This window comes from Crotalus tigris, unplaced genomic scaffold (assembly GCF_016545835.1).
Source record: "Crotalus tigris isolate CLP2741 ecotype Arizona unplaced genomic scaffold, ASM1654583v1 scf7180000018025.208907, whole genome shotgun sequence".
Taxonomy (NCBI): Eukaryota; Metazoa; Chordata; class Lepidosauria; order Squamata; family Viperidae; genus Crotalus; species Crotalus tigris.
In genome coordinates this window covers 57,901-81,880 of record NW_024096783.1, presented here as the reverse complement: position 1 = coordinate 81,880, position 23,980 = coordinate 57,901, and the positions used below count along the sequence as shown (strand labels likewise).

Below are 23,980 nucleotides of genomic sequence, written 5' to 3'. Positions count from 1 at the left end.
CTCCATTTCTTAGAACCAATTTTGAAACATCATCCAAAACTGAAAGGGGGAAAAGGTCTGAAAACTGTGGCTTGCTTAAAATTACATCACATTTTGGAAAACATTGTAGTCAGATGAGGTAAATCTTATTTGTATCCAAAATAACCCTTGACAACGGAAATAATGTTGCTGTAAAAAACATTTGGATCTATTTTGATTCCTCCAAAATATTATTTGTTTCCACTCCATGATATTTCAAATATTAATTTTAATCACAATATCATATAGGTGGAATGAGCAGCCCTAATACAAACAAAAAATGTTTGAGATTCAGAACCTAATTTTTAGTAATGCAAGAAGAACAAGAAATTGCTCTTTCAACTTATTTCTGAATGTAGGCTATTCAATATTCTTAGGCTTCATGTTGTGTGGTATAGCGATTAATATGTTGAATTAGAACCAGATTTAGTCAAGTAGAAGTCCATCTCAATGAGCGAGACTGGACCAGCCTCTCTGTCAGCCCAACCAATCTCATAGGATTGTTGTTAGGTAAATCTGGAACAGGGGGGCATTATAGATATTTGGGTGCCTGGAGCAAAATAATAGGATATAAATATTACAAATAAATATAAAAATATTTTGAAGGAATAATCTGAAATGAAAATATTCACGATCCATTTTTTTACTTAAAATGCGTTCAATCTCAGCCTTTATAGTAACCCTTTCCCTATGAAATAAAAAGACAGATCAATACCACTCTAGGAGGTTTAATAAGTTTTGAGTCACTTTAATATTGCATTTCATATCATTTTTGATTTATTACCATTTTCTTCTTTCTCGTACTTAAAGCCATGTGAAAAAGAAAGTACATCTTTTTTTAATTCTACGGTTTTACGTTATCAAGACATAGTAAAAATCATCTGGTTCTTTACAATTCTTAAAAGTTGGTAAATACAGCTTCAGATAAACAACACAACATATTACAGCATGTCATCATTTATTTTACAAAAAGAATGCCAAAATGGAAGCCATGTGTGAAAAATTAAGCACACCTCATGATTCAATGCTTTGTAGAACCAGTTTTGCCAGCAATAACTTGAAATAATTGTTTTCTGTTATGATTTTATCAGTCTTTCACATTGTTGTGGAAGAATTTTGGCCAACTCTTTTTTACAACTTTGCTTCAGTTCATTGAGGTTTGTGGACATTTATGCACAACTCTCTTAAGGTCCCACAACAGCATTTCAATCGGGTTGAGGTCTGGACTTTAACTGGGCCATCGCTATACCCTGATTCTTTTTTTTTTTTTCAGCCATTCTATTGTACATTTGCTGATGTGCTAGGGATGATTGTCCTGTTGCATGACCCAATGTTGGCCAAGCTTTAGCTTTCGGACAATGACCTCACATTCGATTCTAGAATATTAGAGAACTGCTAAGGGCCAGATGATTTTGCTATATCTTGATACGTTAAACCACAGAACTCAAAGAGGGTGAACTTTCTTTTTCATATGACTGTAGTGCTTTATTTTACTGAAATCTTGTCTTCTTTTAAAAGTAATTTTTGACATATATAACTTATGCATATATGAGCAGCTTTGGGGGCAAAGCTGAAATCTGAACTTGGATATCTGACATAAAAGTCAGCTACCATTCTTTTGTAACAATTAAAATAAATGCTAATTATACAACAGGTTATAAAGCCTATATGTATGAATATCAATATGTTTCTGTCAAATATTTAGAATCGAACATGATATATGGAAACAAAGAAAATGACTGTACAATTTTATAATATGGATGCATGAGAAGAGTGTGCTTTTCCAGCTTTGCAGACCAGCGAGGGGGAAGAGGGAGGGGATGGTATCATAATGATTGATCAATCATTAAAAATGCTTTTAATCTCCTAGATCTCTTAAACTTTTGTGACTATGCTAACATTAGTATTAGTAAAACTTCAGAAAATATTGTGGCAGCCAATATAATGGAAGTTGAGTGCTGCTGAATGTTCAGACATTTGGATCCTATTAGCATCAAGAATATTGCATTTTGGAACAAATAAACTTTACAAATTGTCTTCAAAGTCAATCCCATTTAAAGACACACTGTTGCAATCTAATTTGTAGATCATATATAAGTTTCACTAATTCATAATTAATAACCATAGGCATGTAATATTTATGCAACACAATTTTGGTGGGCTTTTTCCTAAATATTGTATTAATAAAATAATTGTTCAATCATAAAGCCTACAGATAACTAGAGGTTAATGTAGCTAAAACAAGCACAAGGAAATAGTAATCATTTACATTCTATCATTAAATTGTGAATAACTGTTATGCCATATTGACATCTTATTTCATAAAACAAAATATCATATACATAGCAAAAGCAATTATTCCACTACAAATTAATGATATTAATTTTCCATACAAAAAATTAAGCTTTTGTTTCAATGAAATTATAAAATTTTAGTCAGCTAGGAGAAAAGAAGGCTGCTTTTGTTATTTTCATTTAAGAATATATGAGCGATTTTAATAATTTTTTTTCATTGTTGGTTTTATTACATGCTACCCAGAATCACATTATATGGGAGACTATATAAATTTGACAGCTAGGTAGCCAATTAGACAGGAGGTAGGTATGTAGATAGGTAGAGATGATATAGACAGACAGACAAACAGACAGACAGACAGTGAGAATGACTGACAGACACATTTGTAATAAACGTCACAAGGACCTAACTTTGCTTTTCTGTAAGAATAGCTGTTAAAAGTATGGTGAGAATTGATATACCATGGGAGATTCTAGTTTCAATAGGATTTGTCACATAGCATGCTTAGGATAAAGAAAGGAACAATTTGTTATCTGCCATTTCAAACAATATATTATTATATAATTAAACTTATATATAAATTTCTCATGCTATTTGTAGTGGAAATATTATCCACTGACTTCACAAATCCCTCAGATTCAAACTTTCTCCATACTTAACATTCTAAATTTGAACTTTTAAAGAAAGAATAAAAATATTAATAGATGTTTCTTTAATATATTTAAGTGCTACCAGTGCTGCTCTTATGAGATCGATGAAAACAACTATAGATATCTAGATAACAGGTAACATTTAATTAAAATGAATTCTGTGACTTCTTTTTGCTACAATCCATTTGCCACTCTATTCAAAGCAATATGCAATTTATACAATATACGTTCCAATGAATGAGATTTAATTTTAATTTTAACATATGTGACTTGACATTTTTGAATATTAACTATTCAATATTAAATATTCTACTAAGATCTAATATGCTGCTAATATTTCCATGCATCCGTTTCAAATGTTTTAGAACATCAAAATAAAACTTACACACAGGTAACGAACCAAACATTTCTGTTGACCTCACATCATTTGGCATTTCCTTCAAGGCTCATTTCAGTGCAGTACTGAAATTCACATTAAGGAAAGCCTCTAATTTACTGAAGCTATTTATTCCATCTAGATCCAGCATGACACAGACTTGTTTGCAGTGATGAAAAAGTGACTGGTCACATCTTTCATCCATTTGTCTCAAAGGACACTGAACCAAGCATGTATGAACAAAATTATCTATAGTACCCTTTCTCCACTCCAATAAAACATACTATTAGAGAAAGATATAACCAAGATGCCCAGTTCCTTAAACATTCCCATCATTTTCACCAAAAAAAAAAAAAAAAAAGATATTTCTTCCTGTAATCCCCAAGGAATCTCAAGACAGAATCCCTTGGGTCATTTTGAACTAGGTACAATGTTCATCTTGCTTGATTATAAGAATATAAAAAAAAACTAAACCAGAAAGCAAATCATACATGCACACAGCATGAAATAGCACTTATGTAGCAAATGATAGCCAGGGATCAGTTTTGCTAATATAACTCACATTCAGTTTATCCTGTTTTATAAACAAGCCTAGTCTTACCGTTTTGGTAACAGAATGGTTCCTGTTAGATTCATCTGTAACTCCTTAACATTCCTCTAAGAACATTTCTAATTGCAATCAGGCCAGACTCATTCATAGCAACTGAATTCACATCTTTCTGCACTAGCAAGCTGAAATGGTACGGCTGAACTACAACTAAGAGAGGGGGAAATTATAAGCAGAAAAACAAAGAAATCCCTAAAGATAGAATATTCTCACCAGAACTGCAATGAAGAAGATGTCAACAATCATCAGGGAAAGAAATTCATCTGTCTAAATTTCATTCCCAGGACATGGATATAGGAAGATAGGTTTTAGGTTCTCCTTTTTCAGATAAATTGTGATGGACTTGCCTGTGGAGTTCCTAGGAAGACATTCTATTCAGGCTCTGCAGCAGCACTGCAGCCAATACACATGCTGTTGATGGTGTAAAGCTGTGAATATTTTTGACTTAAGAATATTTAATTGACTACACAGAAATCTTTTAATGGAAGAATAAGCTGCAAATGAAGTATGTGCTATCATCATCCTTATAAGATTCTGGAGGAATACATTAAGATTATAACTAATTATAATCAATTTTACTATTTTCCTTGTATCAAACAGAATGAAAGCCTGTAAGTCACAGAGCAAAGGAAAAACATGGTATTTTAGCATACAGTTATGTTTAAAAGATGGGAAATTATTATCTGCTTTAAAACCAGTAAATAAATAATTTTTTTAAAGTTTCTCTCTCATTAGCTGGAAGGGGCCACACAAGTGATCATATAATAAATGTAATATAATACTCTTCTTACCATGCAATAAAATTTAGGACAAGTGTACAATATATTTTATTACACATAGTAGCAATTTCCTAAAAGTAAAACATAAAAGTCACCAAGAATGAAAACTATATCTATTATCCATGAATTTAATTTCCTTTTATGATGTATTTAACTCATTCTATTATTGGTAGCTTAGATGAACAGAAGTTTCTCTTTTATTTATCACAAATTTCTAAGCAGCACTGCTTTTGGTCAAATAGCAAAGATTCTAAAAAGGTTAATAAGATCCAAGAAGCAATACTACTCAAAGTCAAGTGCACTGAAAATAATTAACTTAGTAAAATATGGGTTATTGATTAAATGTACCCAAACACACATTTTTACTTGAAATACTAGACTAGTAAACTGCAAAGAACTATTTTAGTGCACTTCAATCTCAGTTCATTGGTGTGGTTTGGTCTAAAAAAGAATGCACCGGGGTAAGTTAGTTGGCAATATTGCTATGGAACCTTGCTAGAACTGGAAACAGATAGAAATTACAAATCCAAACAATGAAAGAAATCAAGAATCTTGAATATATCTTGGATTTGATTTGAAATTATCACAGAATATGCAAAACCTCTAAATTACATGGCTAGCCATATGGTTGGCCTAATACAGGCCTTTTCAACTAGTGGTACGGGTACCACCTGTGGTACACTGGCACCTGACAGGTGGTACGCGACCATCCTAAAAAAGTGGTAGCGGGGCAGGGAAATGAGCTGAACCGGTGGCAGCACTGCACAAGCCTGAGCGAGAGATGGCTGGAGCTGCAGGGCTGTCAGGGCTCAGCGGAAGTGCCAGGATCAGGCCAGGCTCCAACTGGAGCTTGGCCCTGATCCTGGTGAAGAAGCACCAATCAGCTGGAAAGCAGCACTGATCCTGGCACTTCTGCTGAGCCCTGAAGAAGTGCCGATCAGCTGGAATGTTGCAGCATCTCCAGGGTCTTGTGATTTACATTCAGATGTTTGGCAACTGATTCATATTTATGATGGTCATAGTGTCCCGGGGTCATGTAAAGGGATTAAAACCTGCTGCAACCACCCAGCAGATGGGGGGAATAAAAACCAAACACCCCCACCCCACCCCTGCTGCCAATCCTCAACAGAAATGCTCACAACAATGAAAACCTCAGATAGGAGGAAGAGCGCCGCCGGATGGGCAGGCAGGTGTCTTGCGCAACTGTGTCTTGGGGGGCACTTTTTCAGTGCCATTGTAACTTCGAACAGTCACTAAGCGAACTGTTGTAAGTCAAGGACTACCTGTACTTTATCACTTTTTTCCTTTTTTTTTTTTTGGTCATCAAGTTTTTGACACCTTACTAGGCGACTGGTGGTACTCAGATATTACCATATCCTAAAAGTGGTACAATGGGTGAAAAGGTTGAAAAGCCCTGGCCTAATAGATCAACTAGAATCTCAATCCATTGAACTTCTTAATAAAATGGCTAGGGAGTCTTACTTAGGATTACAAACCCTATAACGTCTAACGATACTGCTATAGTATGGCAGGATTTGATGCAAATTTTGGAATTTGCAGACCATCTGGAAAAGCAACAGGTTGGCAGAAACTGCTCAAGACAATTGTGAAGCACTCATATACAGTATCAGTGGCCATTTTACAGAACCATTGCTCTTCAGGCAACTGACCATGTTTTGTATTCATTTTGGCTTAGTAAAAACAATGAACACATGAAATTGTTATCCTAGCTACTATTATTTATTCATGGCAATCTTTGAAACACACTGCTGGGAGTATACTGTTCACAGATTACTTGAGAAGAAATCAAGAAAACCAGCTGTTGCAAGACAACCATATAAAGCCATAAAAATAGACTGGTCCAGCAAGGAGCATAAACAATCAAGAATATGTGTACTTTATAGCAAATATGTGTACTTTATAAGACAAATTAATTCTAAGTCTTAAGAATATATTTTATGTGTGCACAAAAGTGTGTTCATCATTTTGTACGTATCATATTTCGCATATGCCTGAAACCATAAAAACTGGTAACTTTTATATATACTCTGAGATTTGGCCTTTTTTTGGCAACAAAATTACTCCACAAATGAATGTACACATTGCTTGTGTGGTTAAAATCAGTCCTTTTAAAAATATTGTAATAAAAAAGATAGTAGTTTAGACCTGTGGGAACCTTGATGTCACCACAAGAGATCTGTGAAGACTTGAAGAAATGTTATTATTTAAATCTTAAGTCTTGGGATCCATGGCCATGGTCCATGGCACAAAAGATATTAAAAAGGGGTCCATAGTGAAGAAAAGTTGAGAACCACTGGTTTAGTCTATATAATTCTCATCTCTAAATGTATAAATAAATTTGCTACATTCAAAACTCATATTCCTGATCTTTATTTTTCAAGCTGTATCTAGTTTTCTGCTGATTTCATTCAGAGTCTTCAGAGTTCACCATTTTAACTGTTAAACGGATAAAAGCTAAATACAAATGAATGGAAATAACAAAATAAAAAAGAATTTATACCATAAGCCACCAATATAGACTGAATTCATTAGTGACATTTCTCAATTTCACATTTTTCTCCTAAAACAAACATCAAAGTTTTAAACACCAGCCACTGCCTAACCTTTTTAAAATTGTTCAAATAGAACAAAACTTTTGATGCATCACTGCAAAAGATTTCTAATTCCAAGGTTAGGATTATTTTTCTGATAAATAGAGCATTTTCACAGGGTAACCATTTTCACTGCAAAATGTTGTTTGTTTTTTTGGGCTAGAAATGTTCAGTTTAAAGTTGAATTAATATCAAGGTGAAAAATGGCAGGTATAGATTCATTTAAGGCATAGCTTCTGTGTAAACTAATTGTAATATATTTAAAAGTCATTCACATTTATAAACTAAGCAATGCCAATAACTCTACAAAGTAGGTCAATACATTCTTCACCCCAAAAGCAAGTGCCTAAGAAAATAGAAACTGAATCTGCTGGTTGACACAATTCCTTTAATCATTTGTATTTTATTTTAACACACAAATAAAAAGTAATAATAAAATATTAAATATAATCTATGCAAGCAGGTAAGGAGGGAGGACTAGCTTAAAATCCCCTTCATCATGCCATTGTTATTATGATTTGTCACACAGCCAGATGTTCAGAGTGTATTTGGCATTTTTCTGTCTATCGAATTCTTCCCAAGGACCTGGGATAGGCAAATGTTGATGATTGATGGTATTACAGATATTGTCACAGGATGAAGTTGTTTCAAGTAAAACTGTCTTTTGCAACTGATTGATGGTGAATTTGTCAATGTCGATGATATTCAAGTTGCCCCCAAGGCGCCTATTACAATTGGTACTATCTTTACTTTTTTATGGCAGTCATTGTCACAGTCTATTTTTGTTTACAGATCTTTGTATTTTGTTTATTTTCTCCAATTCCTTCTCTTCTATTCTGTTGTCTCCAGGTACCGCCACAGACTTTTTTGTCTTTTTTATTGACAATTGTTATGTTGGGGTATTATGTGACAGGTGCCTGTTTTTTTAATTTTGCTGTAGCCAGTCTTTGCGATCTTCTTGCAGCAGCTAACCAGTGGTCCATTGTTTCTTCAACTTCTTTACATAGACAGCACTTACTGTCTGTTGTTGTCTTCTCAATTCTGGCTTTGTATACATTTGTTCTTAAGGCTTGATCTTGTGCAGCTCCCTGTGCCTTTCTTCAACTCTTCTGCTCTTAGCCATGCCATCTTCTGTTATTATTTACTTTCCCTGCTACTTTTTTTAATAAATATTTTATTAATTTTCTAATTTTACAGTCAAATATTTAATAAACAACATGTTGTCTGGGTCTATTAGTAATTCAGTGGTCTATATTAACTTCTTCAGTCTAGATCCAATATTACACCATCAAATGTTTCCTCTCTTCTTCCGATAGTACCTGTTTTCCCACACTAGGCAAATACAATTCTTATTGTTATTAGTAAATATATAATTGAGTATCAACATCTTTTTCTGGCTTCCGGTTTTGATGTTGCGGCGGGATGGGCACAGGAAGATGGGGCTCCATCTTTCGTGTTCGATTTTGCCCCGCTGGGGGACCCTGGAAAGGGTCGAAAGTTATCCCATAGAGGCAACAAGCAAGATGGGGACTCTTGTTGCTCGTGGGAGGGGGGCAGCAGCCCTCCCATTTGATCCAAGGAAGCCCTTTGATCCGGTGGGGAAAGACTGGCTACATTTGTGTAGCCAGTCCCAAGCTGCTGACAAAAAGCACCAACAAGCAACATTATAGCAATGTGCATGAAATTGGGTGAGACCTGATCCTTTCTTTATGATTTTAAGACCTCTTCCTGAAAAACTGCCAAAAGCACTCCCCCGATGAGACAGGGAAAAGGAATTTCTGCCCCATTCCCTCAGGAAAAGAAAAGTGGCAATTTAATTACTTGGGGGAAATGGAGAAGACTATAAGACTAAGTTGGAATTTGCCTGATATGATAGAACATTTTGGATTATAAACCTTGATTGATAAACAACTTTTAATGTTCTTTCTTCTCCCTGGACAGAAACGATATGTTTCTCATTGGAGAGAAAAATTAGAATTTCACTTATATTTCCTTAGGGGAGGTTTAAGACAGGATTGATAAATTGGTTGGATAATCTCAAGCTCCAATAATAATTAACTGAAACTTCCTAAGTTTTCAAACAGATTTCTATAAAGGCTATTTACAAAAAATAAAATGGATGTTCCATATTTAGCTCTAAATGGTAAAAAAAACCATACTTAACATCTGTCTCCAGAAGCCTCAGTTTGATATACCACCAAGAAAATACTGATGAATCACAGAAAGAAACTCTCTCCATGTTGAAATTAATACAAGAAACAATTGCCTTAGCTCGTGATGAGATTAAAAATAACACAAAGGATATAAAAGAACAATTTGCTAATTTAAATCTACAACCCCCAAAAATAACCCTAGAGAAGGAACTAGCAAGCCAGAAAACAGAAGGAAAACTAGAGAAAGCTGACTAAAGATGGAGGACCCAAAGGAAAAAACTAATGGCCAGATTCAGACAAAGAATTAGAAGATATAACAATAATATTGGAAATGGAAAAGACATTTTATCAACCAAGATTTCAGAGCATACTGGAGGATAAGGAAGGAAAGCCAACGGAATGGAGGATAGAGTTGTTATCAGAACTGTGGGGAATTGGAGAAGGAGGGAGGCTGTTTAATGAATATCAATGGGCTACTTTTTCCAAAAAATACTTTAACTAAATTATTTCTTTTGCTCCAAATAATATGTACAAAATTATTTGATGATCCAAATGTGACTTGGAAAACAGAAGCTTTGACCTATTAGAGGGGATATTATATTATCAATTAGATGTTTGAATACGGTTAAGACTAGATTGCTAGAAATAGAAATATTATTATAACTAGATAGATAAGATTGGTAATCAGAGTATCATATTTTGCCATGAAAAGGGAAATAAGAAAATGCTAAGAAGGTTGAATAAGGGAAGATTTTGGTTATCCAAATATAACTTCTATAGTTTTGAAACTGTTAGTGAGTGGGATAATTTGAATACGGATGGGAAATTAAAACTGAAAAAAAAGCAAAGATAGGATACTGACTGAATAAATGGATATTGAGTGCAAATGTAATTGAGATATGTTTTGATTAGAAAAGATATTTAAACTGATATCATTGATATTATTAGAAAACTGTAATAAATGTTGATATTCAACTGTATATCTATTAATAACAGTAAGAATTGTATTTGCTTAATGTGTAAAAATGTTTATTACTGGAAGAAAAGGGGAGGTATTGGATGGTGTAATATTGGACTTAGTTTGAAGAAACTTATATGTACCACAAAATTATTAATGGACCCAGTCAACATGTTGTCTATTAAGCACTTGTTTGTAAAAATAGTAAATTAATAAAATATTTATAAAAAAATATTTGTTACAATTTTCTGATAGTATCAATAATGTCAGTTTAAGATATCTTTTCTAACCAAAATATTACTTAATTGCATTTGCACTTAATATCCATATGTTCAATCAGTATCTTGTTTCACTTTTAAAAAAAAATTAATTTCCCATCAGTGTTCAAAATGTCTCTATTGTTTATAATTCCAAAGTAAGTTATATTTGGATAACCAACAGCTTTCCTTATTCAAACTTCTTAACATTTTCCTGTTTCCTGTTGATCTCATATCAAAATCTAATATTCTAATTATCTAATTTATCTTTCTAGTTATAATAATACTTCTATTTCTAGCAATTATCTATTCTCCACCATATTCAAACATCTAATTAATAGTGTAATATCCCATATCTCTATTTTCTTCAGTTTTACTCTGATTTTCTTCCTTTGCTAACTATCCAAGTCAATGCATTTGAATCATCAACTAATTCTTCCTCTATTTTTCTGTATATTGTTTGGAATATAAAAGACTATTTGTTTAAAGTATTTTTGGAAGAAAAATATCAGCCCATTGATATTCATTAAACAGCCTCCCTCCTTCTCTAGTTCCATTCAATCAGTTCTTCTTCCTTTTCCTCAAATGTGTTCTGAAACCTTGGTTGGTAAGATGTCTTTTCCATTTCTGATATTATCGCTACATCTTCTAGTTCCTCAATTGTCTGAGTCTGTTAGTTCCTTCCTTTGGGTCCTCCATCTTTGGATCTGCTTCCTCTACTTTTCCTTCTATTTACTGGGTTGCTAGTTCCTTCTTTGTAGTCATTTTCTGGGTTTTAAATTTAGATTAGAAAATTGTTCTTTTATTTCCTTTGTGTTATTTTTAGTCTCATCATGAGCTAAAACAATTGTCTCTTGTATTGATTTCAACATGGAGAAAATTTCTTTCTGATCTTCATCCATATTTTTTTGTGGTATATCAAATTGAAGACTTTGGAGACAGGTGTTAGGGATGATTTTTTACCATTTAAAGCTGACTATGGAACATCCATTTTATTTTTGTAGGTGGTCTTTATAGTAAAAATTGTTCATCAATCAAAGATTTATAATCCAAAATATTCTATCATTTCAAACAATGATGTGTGTTTCTCTGGAAGAGAAATAGTTCCACAACACAGCTCTGAAAGTCAGTTAATGTTTATATTCATAGTTCAGGCAGGCTGGTTTCAAAGTAGTTTATCATCTCTGCCACACCGATAAGCAGCCCAAGAGAGTTTTTTTCCTCCTTTTCCCAGCTGAAGTCTTCAAAAGTGAAAGTTTCCAAGGACAGCAAGAGTCTTATCTGATTTTTCAAGCCAAGTTTCCTTTGAGCATAACAAATTGTAGTGCTGTAATTCGCCACTAGATGTCATTAACACTGTGTAAATCCAGACATATATTACAAGCTTTTCAAGTCTCTTTTTAAAAAAAAGTCTCAAAAGCATTTTAGTCCCCAAATTTCAAAGCCATATATGTATATTAATTCCAACTTAATCTTGTAGTTTTCTCTGTTTTTCCCCCCAAGCAATTAATTCACTGCTTTTCTTTTCTTGAGGGAATGGGATAGAAATTCCCCATCCCTCTCTCATCGGGGAGGGTGCTTTGGGCAATTTTTTTCCACGAAAAAAGTCTTAGAATAATAAAGAGAGGATACGGTCTCTCCAAGTTTCATCCACGTTGCTGAAAAGTTGTTCGTTGATGCTTATTGTCTTCCATAGTCAACAGCTTCTGATTGGCTACATGAATGTAGCCGGTCTCTTCCCCGCTGGTTTGGAGGGCTTCCTTGGATCAAACGGATGCGTTCCTCTATACGTGGCTGTCGATAGATGCCACTTTGATTTCAAATCTGTCCGCCACTGTTTCAGCCACAGAAGCCTGCGGGATGAGATTGTGGCCGCAATCGATCTGGCAGAGTACCTGGCTAAATGAAAGGATGTGTCTGCCATATATTCAGATGCAGCCACCAACTTCCCCAACATCTGGTGTGCTTGCACCTGATCAGGAGGAATGAGGGCCTGGAGTTCGCGGAGCCACATGATGGACACTCTAACGAAAAAAGATGAGGTCGCCGCCTTAATTGCCCATGCTGAGGCCTGGTGAGCTCTACGAAGAGAGAACTCGAACCTCTTGTCCTCCGCTTTCAAGGCCTCTGCCATGTCTCCTGGATTTGTGGATGTAGAAAATAAAGAGGTTAGTGAGGTGTCCTCCAAGAGGGAAGCAAAGGAAGAAGAAACATTGAAAAACTTCTTTTCCCTGGTACTGAGAGAACAGAGAGTGGCCAGTGAAGACCACTGTTTCTCCACCGTGGTGCAAAAGACCTTTGGACAAGGAATTTGTTTCTCTTCCGTTACCTGTTTGGAAAACAAGGAATTGGATTCTTGTACATTGGAGGTAGATGGTTTAGCTTCCTGTTCAGGGGTGAGGTTGGCTGTGGTACAGGCCTTCATGAGTAAAGACCTGAATAGGGAGGGATCAAATAATCCAGATGTTGGTGTCGGTTCCGGCCCTGCCTCCTCGTCCTCTGACATGGGCATGTCAGTTGCCTCCAGGTCCACAGACCCCTTCTCATCTAATTGAGAGGATGTCTCAGAGATGCCTGAACCAGTTAATGGGGCACATATAGTGTGAGATTGAGGCATGGTTGGAGGAGGCGGTACTTGCGAGGGTCGTTGACCCACAGAAGAAGTCATGAATTGTGTGAATGCATGGTGCATAAATGCCTGGAACTGATCTGATCACATATCATGTTGATCATCAGAACGTACTCCAGCTGCAGTGGGAGTATATGTGGCCTCAGGGCCCCATTGTGTTGTGAAAGAAGAGGAAAGAGAGGGACCAACCTGTTCAGTTTCAAATGGGGAATGGTCCAGTGGAACGGGGGGAACCACTTCTGCTTCACTGGACAAGAGCCTTTGAGCTCTGGAGAACTCCCTCTCCAGCACCTGATGTCTCCTCGAGGCCTCTCGCTCGGCTGCTTTGGAGCGCTCTTTTGAGGATGAGACCTTTGTCTTGGCCTTTTTCTTTCGCCCCGCATCCAAATCAGAGGATCTGCATTTTCTTTGTCCGGGGGGAACATCAGAGCCCTGCGATGCCTGGGGCAATGCACTGCCATTGCACTCCGGATATTCCAGGTAGAGATGTCCAGGAATGGGGGGTAAATTAACACACAGATCTGGTTGTCAGAGAGGGGAAAAAAACCGCACTCTGAACAACAGCAATGGCAAACAGCCAGACAGTTCTCTAAAACCGTCTGTCTAGACCTTGTGTCACAGCGCCACAAACTAATTGGAACAGGTGGCTGCTAATATAAATTCCCCCTCTGGATTTGATATCAGAAGAAATATAATTAGTGTTGAAATGAATAATTAAGTCAAGCAAGAATATTCAAAATGGTGGTCGCACCCCTTTCTATAATTGATATTTCTCTGATAATACAAAGAATTTGAGCTCTGGGAAAGCTCTGAGTCTTCCCCCCCCCCAGTAAGAGCCTGTCACAGCAGGCAAGGGTTAATTGGAAATCAGGCCCAGTCATACCCTTAAGGTACACAAAGTTCCCTCAAAATGGCTGCCGCGCCTTTACACGTGTTCAAAAAAATGGCGTCCTCCCCAGTGCAACAACTCCCAAAATGGCGTCCGCACCAAGAAAGGAACAACCGAAAGATTTTTAAGCCACTCACAGTGAGAAGGGCGCTGAGGGAACCCTATGCTTTAATCCTAGGACCTCTCTTTTCCTGCTAGCTGGTAAATAGTAACTTGCGGTTAAGTTGCGCAGCCTCTGCTGCGATCCGAGAACACCGCCTGCTTCAATGAGACCTTGTGGCGGCAAAAGCAGTCCAAATGGGGCCGTCAGGCCTTGCCAAACTCCGAGGTGTTCCCAGGAACCACAAACCAGTAATTTCACAACGATCCGCTGGACCGGAGCTGAAGCCGCTTCAGATCGACCTGATTTCGGCTCGTCAGGAGCCTACAAGGCTTGTTGAAGCCTGAAAGGCCTGAAGCTACAATTTCAAGATTCTCACAGTCTTGAGTCAAATTTAACAAAATGATTAAATGTAATAATAAATTTAGAAGAGCAAAAATGCTTAAAGAAATTCAATTATACCACAGTCTCAATCCTAGTTGAGGAGCCAAGTTAAATTGCGTCCTACTGAGCTGAGAGTAAGTCAATAATTGGGAAGATACTCCCAGAGGGAAGCGTGGCTAAAGTTCTGACTTAGTCTCATCTGAGCAGGAAGGCTGAGATTACTCACCGATGGATTCTACATTCATCATGCTGGAGAACTTCTGATGTTTCTACTGACTTCTGTTATTTATAGGCCCTTGATCTAATCATGTGGCAGGGAATCAAATGCCTTTTTGTAATCAATCAATGTGTTCTGTTCCAGCCTATTATCGTCCTTGTTAACTTCACAAGGACAAAACCCCTGCTACTACAATAGGTTGGAGACTTGCAAACAAAAACAAAAACCCCTTTTAATTCTGTTGACAAACCTGTCAAATACAGCAAACTCAAGTCCAAAAGAGCACGACGAAAAACAAAAAAGAAATCACAAGAGAAGTCACAGATCAAGATTCCAAGACGTAGTTTTCAAACGGTTGCCTTCAGCAACCAGCACCACCCACACCTCCTCCCTTTATTTAGCAGTCCTGAGGCTGTGCCTCTCCTTGCCGTTTCTTCTTACTTTGGAGGTGCCTCATTGACTTCTGTTGACTTTCTCGTGCTAATTGACGCTGCCTGCGTGCGTCAATTAGCAAGTCCATCTATTATGATTCTTCCAAGTCTGATTCATGCTCCCCAGACAGCTGAGCTTCATCAGAAACACGACTGGAGGGCCCAGGCTCTGCATCCAACTGTGAGTCCTGTACTTCAGAGCCTCCCTCTGGCTCTGATGGCCCTACAAATGCCTCCTCCACCTCCTCCTCAGATTCCTCCAACTCAGCTGTTGGGAGTACAGGCTGGCATGGAATCACAACACTATCCCACACCGCAGGGCCCTTCCCCCAGGTCTGCCAATCCAGATGCGGTCGAGCATGAACGGTAGACGCATCCTCCCAGGTGAACTCCTCCGGTACGTAGCCTTTCCATTCAATTAAGTACTGGAAGCGTCCTTTCACCCAACGGGAGTCCCGAATGCTGGCAACCTCATACTTGGGGGCACTGTCTCCGTCACGTTGTTCCGGTGGGGGCAATTCGGCTTGGCGGAGTGGACACGCCAGTTACTCAGGGACCAACAGAGAATGGTGAAAGACCAGATGTACCCGCATGGAACGTGGCAGAATTAAGTGATAGGCGACCGGATTGATGACAGCCTCGATTGGGAACGGTCCGACATATCGGTGATCTAATTTCTTGGTTGGCCAGGTTGATGGAAGGTTCCTGGTGGACAGCCATACCCGATCTCCCATCGATAGTGGAGGTGTATCTTGCCTTGACCGATCAGCAAACCGTTTGTAGTCAGCCTTGGCCTTCTCCAACTGTCGCTGCACCAATCGATGGATTGCCTGTAACTGTGCCAGATAGTCGTTCGCTGGTTGTTCTGGTGCATCTAGTGGGGAAAGAGGGAAAAAACGAAGGTGATGGCCCACATTGGCTAAGAATGGTGTCATCTGCATGGAAGCGTGCTGAGAATTATTGAATGCAAACTCAGCCACTGCCAGGTAGTCTACCCAATTGTTCTGCTGCTGATTGACATAGCAGCGCAGATATTGCTCCAGGATTCCAATGACCTTTTTGGTCCTTCCGTCGGTTTGAGGATGATGTGCGGACCGCTCGGTATGTACGTCACCCGGAAATTGAACCTTGCAAAGAAGAGAGACCATCAAATCTGGCGTTGGTTCAATTTCCGAGTGGTCTGCAGGCTTTTTAAATTCTTATGGTCCGTCCGCACCCCTTCCAGATGATGCCTCCAGGTCTCAAACGCCACTTTAATGGTCAATAGCTCCTTCTCCCAGATGGTATAATTGCGCTCCGCCGGATTCAATTTCCGTGAATAGTACGTGCAAGGGAAGAGGGCACCGCCGGGCATCGCCGCCTGGAGTAACAGCGCCCCAATGCCAATGTCGGAGGCATCCGTCTCCACGACAAATGGCTGTTGCGGGTCAGGATGCTTCAGGATGGGCTCCTTCATGAAGATTTCCTTCAAAGCCTGGAAAGCCCATTGTTCTGGAGCATCCCACTGAAACCAAGTCTTTTTCTGCAGGAGCCGAGTAAGGCGTGCTGTCATGGTAGCAAATCCGGGGATGAAAGTCCGATAATAGTTGGCGAACCCAAGAAGTCGCTGCACATCCTTCACACGTGGTGGTTGCCAACTCTGCAAAGACTCCACCTTACTCGGGTCCATAGTGATGCCCTCAGGAGAAATGCGATGACCCAGGAACTCGATAGTCATCTGATAGAACTGGCATTTCTCTAATTTAGCATAGAGCTGATGTTCTCGAAGCTGCTGCAAGACCTGACGGAGATGCCGATGGTGCTCCTCTCGCGATGGGGAATAGATCAGGATGTCATCCAGGTAAATCACCACAAACTGATCTAACAAGTCCTGGAAAATGTCATTCATACAGTGTTGGAACACAGCAGGGGCGTTGGTCAGGCCAAAGGGCATCACCGTGTATTCGAAGTGCCCGTACCGAGTACCAAATGCTGTCTTCCACTCATCACCTGACCGAACTCTGACAAGGTTGTAAGCTCTGCGCAAGTCCAGTTCTGTGAAGATTTTGGCCTCACGGAGCCGATCCAAGAGTTCAGGGATGAGGGGCAGTGGGTATCGGTTGCGCACTGTGATGGCGTTTAATTTCCGATAATCGCAGCAAAGCCGCAATTCACCGGACTTCTTCTTGACAAAGAGTACGGGTGCAGATACTGGTGAGGACGAGGGCCGAATAAACCTCCGAGCCAAATTCTTGTCCAAAAAATCCCTCAATGCAGCCAACTTGGGGTCCGACATGGAATACAAACGCCCCGCTGGGAGAGGCGCATTAGGGACTAAGTCAATGGGGCAGTCATAAGGCCTGTGCGGGGGTAATCGATCCGCCTCAGTCTCGCTGAACACATCAGCATACTCTGCCAATTCAAAGGGTAAGGAGACCCCGTGGGCCCCTCTACCTGGCCGGCACAGATGTGGTGGGTGTGGTCCACACATTGCAGGCTTGGAAAGGTGACCAAGTTCTGAGACCAATAGATCTGGGGGTCATGCGCCCGGAGCCATGCCATTCCCAAGACCACAGGAAAATGCAGGTCTGAGATGATATAAAACTGAATGGCCTCCTCATGATTACTGATGGCCATACATAGCGGTTGCGTGGTGACCTTAATTGTCCCAGACAGAAGCACTCGACCATCAATGGTCTCCACTAACATCGGCGGATCCACCGGGCATTGGGGAATTGCCCATTTAGCCACAAATGCTGCATCCACAAAGTTCGTAGTGGCCCCAGAGTCAATCAACGCATGGACAGGAATCCCCTTGGGCAACGTAGGAAGAAGCAGGCGCGCATCCAAAATCAAATGTTTTGGGGATCCGTGGGCAGTATCAGAAGAACGTGATTCAGAGTTGCGCGACGCCCGACCCAAAAGGCCTTTTAGGTTGAGCATGACCCGTTTCCCAACAGGGAAGCCGAGGGCAGTCTCGGGACCGGCTCCGTCACAGATGCCCCTCGTCGCTTCTTGGGACAGAAAGCAGCCAAATGTCCAGGGTCCCCACAACAAAAACACAACCCCCCCCCCGAACGTCGCCTGTTCATCTCTGCCATCGATAGACGAGGTCTGGCAGCGCCTAACTCCATTGTCTCCTCCCTCTGGACCGGATCGCACTCACAATAGGGGTCTCACGGATCTCTGGGGTAGCACGGCAACTCCTTCGCTGCTGCAGCCGGGCGTCGATCCGCAGGCAGAGATGAATGAGCCCATTAAGGTCCAGGGGAAGCTCAACACGGGCCAACTCATCCAACATCTCCTCCGACAAACCATCCTGGAAAGCGTCCATGAGCACAGCCTCATTCCAGGCTGAATCCTGGCTAAGCAGCCGAAATTCGCTGATATAGCCCTGCAGGGGGTGTCGGCCTTGCCTCAGGGCTTTCAAACACCGGGTAGTTGTCTGAGTCTTGATGGGGTCGTCATACATCAACCGCATGTGCTCACAAAACCCCGCAAAGTCATCCAACAATGGGCTACATTGAGCTAACAAGGGTGTGCCCCAACGAGCTGCAGAACCAGAAAGCAGGCTTATCATAAACCCCAATTTATCCCGGTCAGTGGGGAAATCATCTGCTTTCACACTAATGTACAAGTGGCATTGTCCCATGAAAACAGGAAACATGTCCGGGTTGCCATCAAATTTGTCCGGCCTCGCCACTTGGCATTTTCTCCTTGGTGGTGGTGGAGCAGCAGTAACCTGGGCAGATAGCTGAGCAACTTGGGCAGATAACAAAACCAGCTGCTGAGCAAGCTGAGCATTCTCAGCACGTAGCTGCTCCATGATAATAGGGGGTGTGGCTGAAGGCAAACTGTTCCAGCCTATTATCGTCCTTGTTAACTTCACAAGGACAAAACCCCTGCTACTACAATAGGCTGGAGACTTGCAAACAAAAACAAAAACCCCTTTTAATTCTGTTGACAAACCTGTCAAATACAGCAAACTCAAGTCCAAAAGAGCACGACGAAAAACAAAAAAGAAATCACAAGAGAAGTCACAGATCAAGATTCCAAGACGTAGTTTTCAAACGGTTGCCTTCAGCAACCAGCACCACCCGCACCTCCTCCCTTTATTTAGCAGTCCTGAGGCTGTGCCTCTCCTTGCCGTTTCTTCTTACTTTGGAGGTGCCTCATTGACTTCTGTTGACTTTCTCGTGCTAATTGACGCCGCCTGCGTGCATCAATTAGCAAGTCCATCTTTGTGATTCTTCCAAGTCTGATTCATGCTCCCCACACAGCTGAGCTTCATCAGAAACACGACTGGAGGGCCCAGGCTCTGCATCCAACTGTGAGTCCTGTATTTCAGAGCCTCCCTCTGGCTCTGATGGCCCTACAAATGCCTCCTCCACCTCCTCCTCAGATTCCTCCGACTCAGCTCTTGGGAGCACAGGCTGGCACGGAATCACAACACAATGCTACATTCAATTTGGTCTTCCTTCTCTTGTAGTTTCCCAGAATCATCTTGTCAATTAGAAGTTTATCTTTTGTTCCTCTGCTGTTGGGTGATTTCATTTCCACTCAGGTGGAAAGAGAGCATTTTCAACCAGATGCTGTTGGGCTGCATCAGTTATACACCAGTTTGTAATCTGAAAGTTATTGATAAACAGATAATTGGCCAATAGTTGCTGGGTGTTGTTCCTTTTTCTGGATCTTTCATTATCAGATTTTGCCAGATGTTAGCCACTCTTCAATTTCACCACCTTGCAGTATGTTGTTAAATTTCGTGCCAACAAGTTGAGTGTAGACCAGTCAGATATTTCAACCAAAATCCATGCAATTCATTTTCACCTGGTGCTGACCAATTCTTAATCTTCTTCGCCCTTTTCCCACCATTTCTGCTCTTATTCTTTCTTTCATATTAGTTCTTTCATTTCATCTATTTTATTCATATCCACCACCTTTTTTTTCACTGATTTTGCATTCCATGTATTCAGTTATAACTGCATCTGTGCTATACATTAGCTGGTTTGTTTCTTGCAATGAGCTGGTGCTTAGTTTTGATATTGCAGTATTGTCATCTTTTAATGCTTGTGCTAGTTGTTTCTTTGGAAGAAGATTCACTGCAGGCAACCTTATACTAATGTTTTTTGTGTTTTTCTAGATGCTCAGTTATCCTTTGTTTTAATTCTTCTATTTCTTTAGTTAAAGGTCTTTCTGAGAAAGAGGAGAGGGTGCTTGGTTTCCAAATGAAAATAATTATAGTTCTATATCTCTGCTGGATTCCTCTAATACCAACTCTCCCTTGTTTGTCTCTTCAGTCTGTTACTTCTGGCAAGGCTTTGATTTCTCTGCCCTGAGTAGACCTTTGCAATTCTTCCAATTCTGCTTCTGTGAATACTTTATTTCATATCATAAACTGATGTTGATCTGCTAGCTTCTGTTCTGTTATTTCTGATTCTGGATGTTGTTCTTTCCACAACTGATACAATAGTTTCAAATATCCTCTTCTCGTTGGACTTGATTTGTAACAAAAGATCGTTATTTTTTTGTTTTCAATCACTGCACATCTGCGGCTGATAAATACCTTTCCTTCCAATAGTTCTACAGCTGCTGGCCCTGATTGTTCAGACAATAGTCCTCAGTCCTGTAGCCCATTTTTCATCAGATGTCCAGAAACTCCAACATCTAGCACGGTCCTTGTTAACTTGGATGATAATGAGGCTGGTACAAATCTCTGTAATTTATGTTTTGCCATATTTTTTAAGGGAGAGACAGTCTTTGTCTCATCCCTCCTTGCGCGAAAACATCCCTCCCCCCCCCCAGCCATCACTGCTGGCACCACCAGTACTCAGAATCTGAACAGTTGGGAATCACTGTATTAAAGGTATCTAACAACCAATGCATACGAAGCCAGAATAGATAATATAGCAACAGAAAGCAAATTCCACCTCTAAAAAAGCAGCTGAAGAAACTGTACCACTGCAACAGCTGCAAGAAGATGATACAGATGGACTGCAAGCAGTGGCTTTACAAAATAGCAACAATGGTGTATTGGAAGATCTGCAAGAAATACCTCACCTAATGACAGCAACAAAGACTGTGGGGATTGCCACTACTAAGCAATATAGTTACATGACTTTCCACTTTGCAACCATGTTGCTTAACAACAGATATTCCAGTCCCAATTACCATCGTTATCCAAAGACTTCTTCTATACGCAGTCCAAATTTCTAAACCATCCTCCAATTGGGACTCGTGGCATGAGAACCCTTTTCAAACATAGAAAGAGCAGTGTGCTTTTGAGGCCACTTTCTGTCTGACAAATATAGGTGCCCTTCCAACTTTGTATTGTTATTATTTGCTATCAATGAAAACATACGTCTATTTTATAGTTGTCTTGCTAATTTTTTTTATTCAAACTGTAAATAATTCAAGAATACATTATTACCTAAAACAATGAGCCTTCTCACTTCAAAATTCATGTGAAATTTCTTCAAAAGTTCAAAAGGAAATCACCATAACACAAAACTACATTATGTGAACTAATATTGCTCTTTGAGTATCTCATCTCCAGCAATCAGTGAACTTAACTATTTACAGACACAAAATAACATTTATTAAATTAAAATTCTCAATTCAAGGTAAGTTATGAGCTCTGGAACCCATGAAAATTGCCAAAGGAGAACCAAATTTGATAGTTTGGTAGCCCTGACATGCATTGGCTCAGATTTCAATCAAGTAATATTATATTGAGAAATGGTTCCAAAATCCTAAGATTCTCATTTAACAATAATTACAAACATGTCACTAGACTAAATTTCTTAGTTGTCATATCAAATCATAAATTCACAATTCTACCTAATCAAGTATGCTAAATATTCATATATCAACCAGGTAGGCCATATATTTAGTGAAAGACAGGATTTGCTGAGCTAATTTAAATGCTGTACACTTTTGACATGCAGCATGGAAGGAATAGTTTACCTGATAAGAGAATGGCCTTAAAATTGGAAAAATAAATAAGAAATAAGAAATCTTGGGATAGTAATTCAAAGAACAAAAGGGCAAATGCAATGTGAGCGGGGGTGGGCAGGGTTGGTTTTTGGACACTCAGTCTCTAAAAGGTTCACTGGATTATAGAATACAACACATCTGCCACAAACTGATCTCAACCCAAATCACCATACCTTCCAACAAATTTCAGAAATACAATATTCAAACCAAAACTAATTTTGATTCCAATAAAATTCAATTACTTTGGAAAGCAACATCAAACAACACACAAAGCCTAACTAAAACAGGAAAGAAACATTTATACTTATTCTTTTGAGATTTGATCCTCTCAGAGCATGCTGATTTTGTCAAAATTAATTTAAAATTATAGTACATTTACAGCTATAAAGGGCCAAGGAAATATGTTCAATGGCAGTGTAAATTATATATAAAATACAATTGTTCCTGCCATGAACATAATAGAATATAATACAGAGCACTATAATCAGATTTATATACGTGTCTAATTTATATCACTGCACTTGTATTCAAGAAATCTGAAACAGCAAACTAATAAAAAAAAGAAATTAATTTAACCAAAAAAATGCATAAATCTGTACAGAAACTCACTAAAACCATAAACCACTAATTGCACCCATACCAGAGACCCCATGCTTAGATCCCCATTCCAATACCTGGAAAAAGAGATCAATTTGACAGCCTTCTGAAAAGATATAGTAGAAGCCATTGTTTTTTCAGGAGAGAGGTTTTTCCATAGGAGACATGCTATAACATAATAAGGCATTCAATCTCCATGAGGGCTCTATATGTGAAGGTCATTGTGATCATAAGAGCACCATGTAATTGTCTCTAATCAATGCACATTTAGCACATCATTTATAGAAATCAGAAATACAGGCTGATGAAAACTAAAAATAAACATGTACACAATTTGATTACTGATCATATGAAATAATTTGCAATCTGACAGAAAGACAAAAAAGACAATCTTGAATTTAAAATAATCTTGCTCCCCCAGAAGATTAAATAGAACAATAAAGTATTGCACATAAATATTGTCTGCTTCGCTACATTAGCTAAAGTTTTCAATTCCCATTGAAACTAATCCTGAATTAATAATGCATGTGATACTGTGATACTATAATATAGGAATAATATGACTAGAAGACACATTCAAAGAAGAGCTGGTACAAAAAGAAATTAATTGAATTCATGCTATTTATTGCTATAAAAATAGGGCATCTCATTTGTAAACGTTATTATCTACACATAAATATACAATAGATTATTTGTTGAAATCTAAGCTAAGCACATACGGTATAAACATATGCATGGTTGGTCTTTAGCAAGTTCTACTGAATTCATATGGTTTTTCACAGTTTAACATGCAGAAAATTTGCTTACCAGATGTAATTTTATTCCATGTATCCTAGAGCAGCGGTCCCCAACATTTATGGCTTAGCGGCACAGCTGGGGGGAGGGGAACCAGGGAACCAACACACACACACACAAAGTTCCACTCATGCCAGACAGAAGCCTTTGGGGCACAGTTTAACGCTCCTTTAGGCTTCTCTAAGCCAAAGGCTTTTGCAAAGGAACAGAAGGCCTAAAGCACTGTGAGATCACTTCCCAAAGCCTTTCGTCCATTTG

General features: G+C 39.0%; 1 protein-coding gene across 7 annotated transcripts in view; it reads right to left on the bottom strand.

The window, feature by feature from the left end:
- LOC120309486 (cyclin-dependent kinase 14) overlaps positions 1–23,980 on the bottom strand; it is a 191,798-nt gene that overhangs the window by 118,234 nt on the left and 49,584 nt on the right. The window contains exon 1 of one of the 7 annotated variants that reach the window (XM_039346792.1): positions 4,160–4,298. The exons of 5 other annotated variants lie outside the window; for them this stretch is intronic. In XM_039346792.1, coding sequence (XP_039202726.1) covers positions 4,160–4,192 — 33 coding nt within the window. In that variant the 5' untranslated portion in view covers positions 4,193–4,298. Of the gene's footprint in view, positions 1–3,940; positions 4,131–4,159; positions 4,299–23,980 lie in introns of those variants that run through there. One more of the 7 variants, XM_039346795.1, reaches the window with a different exon arrangement.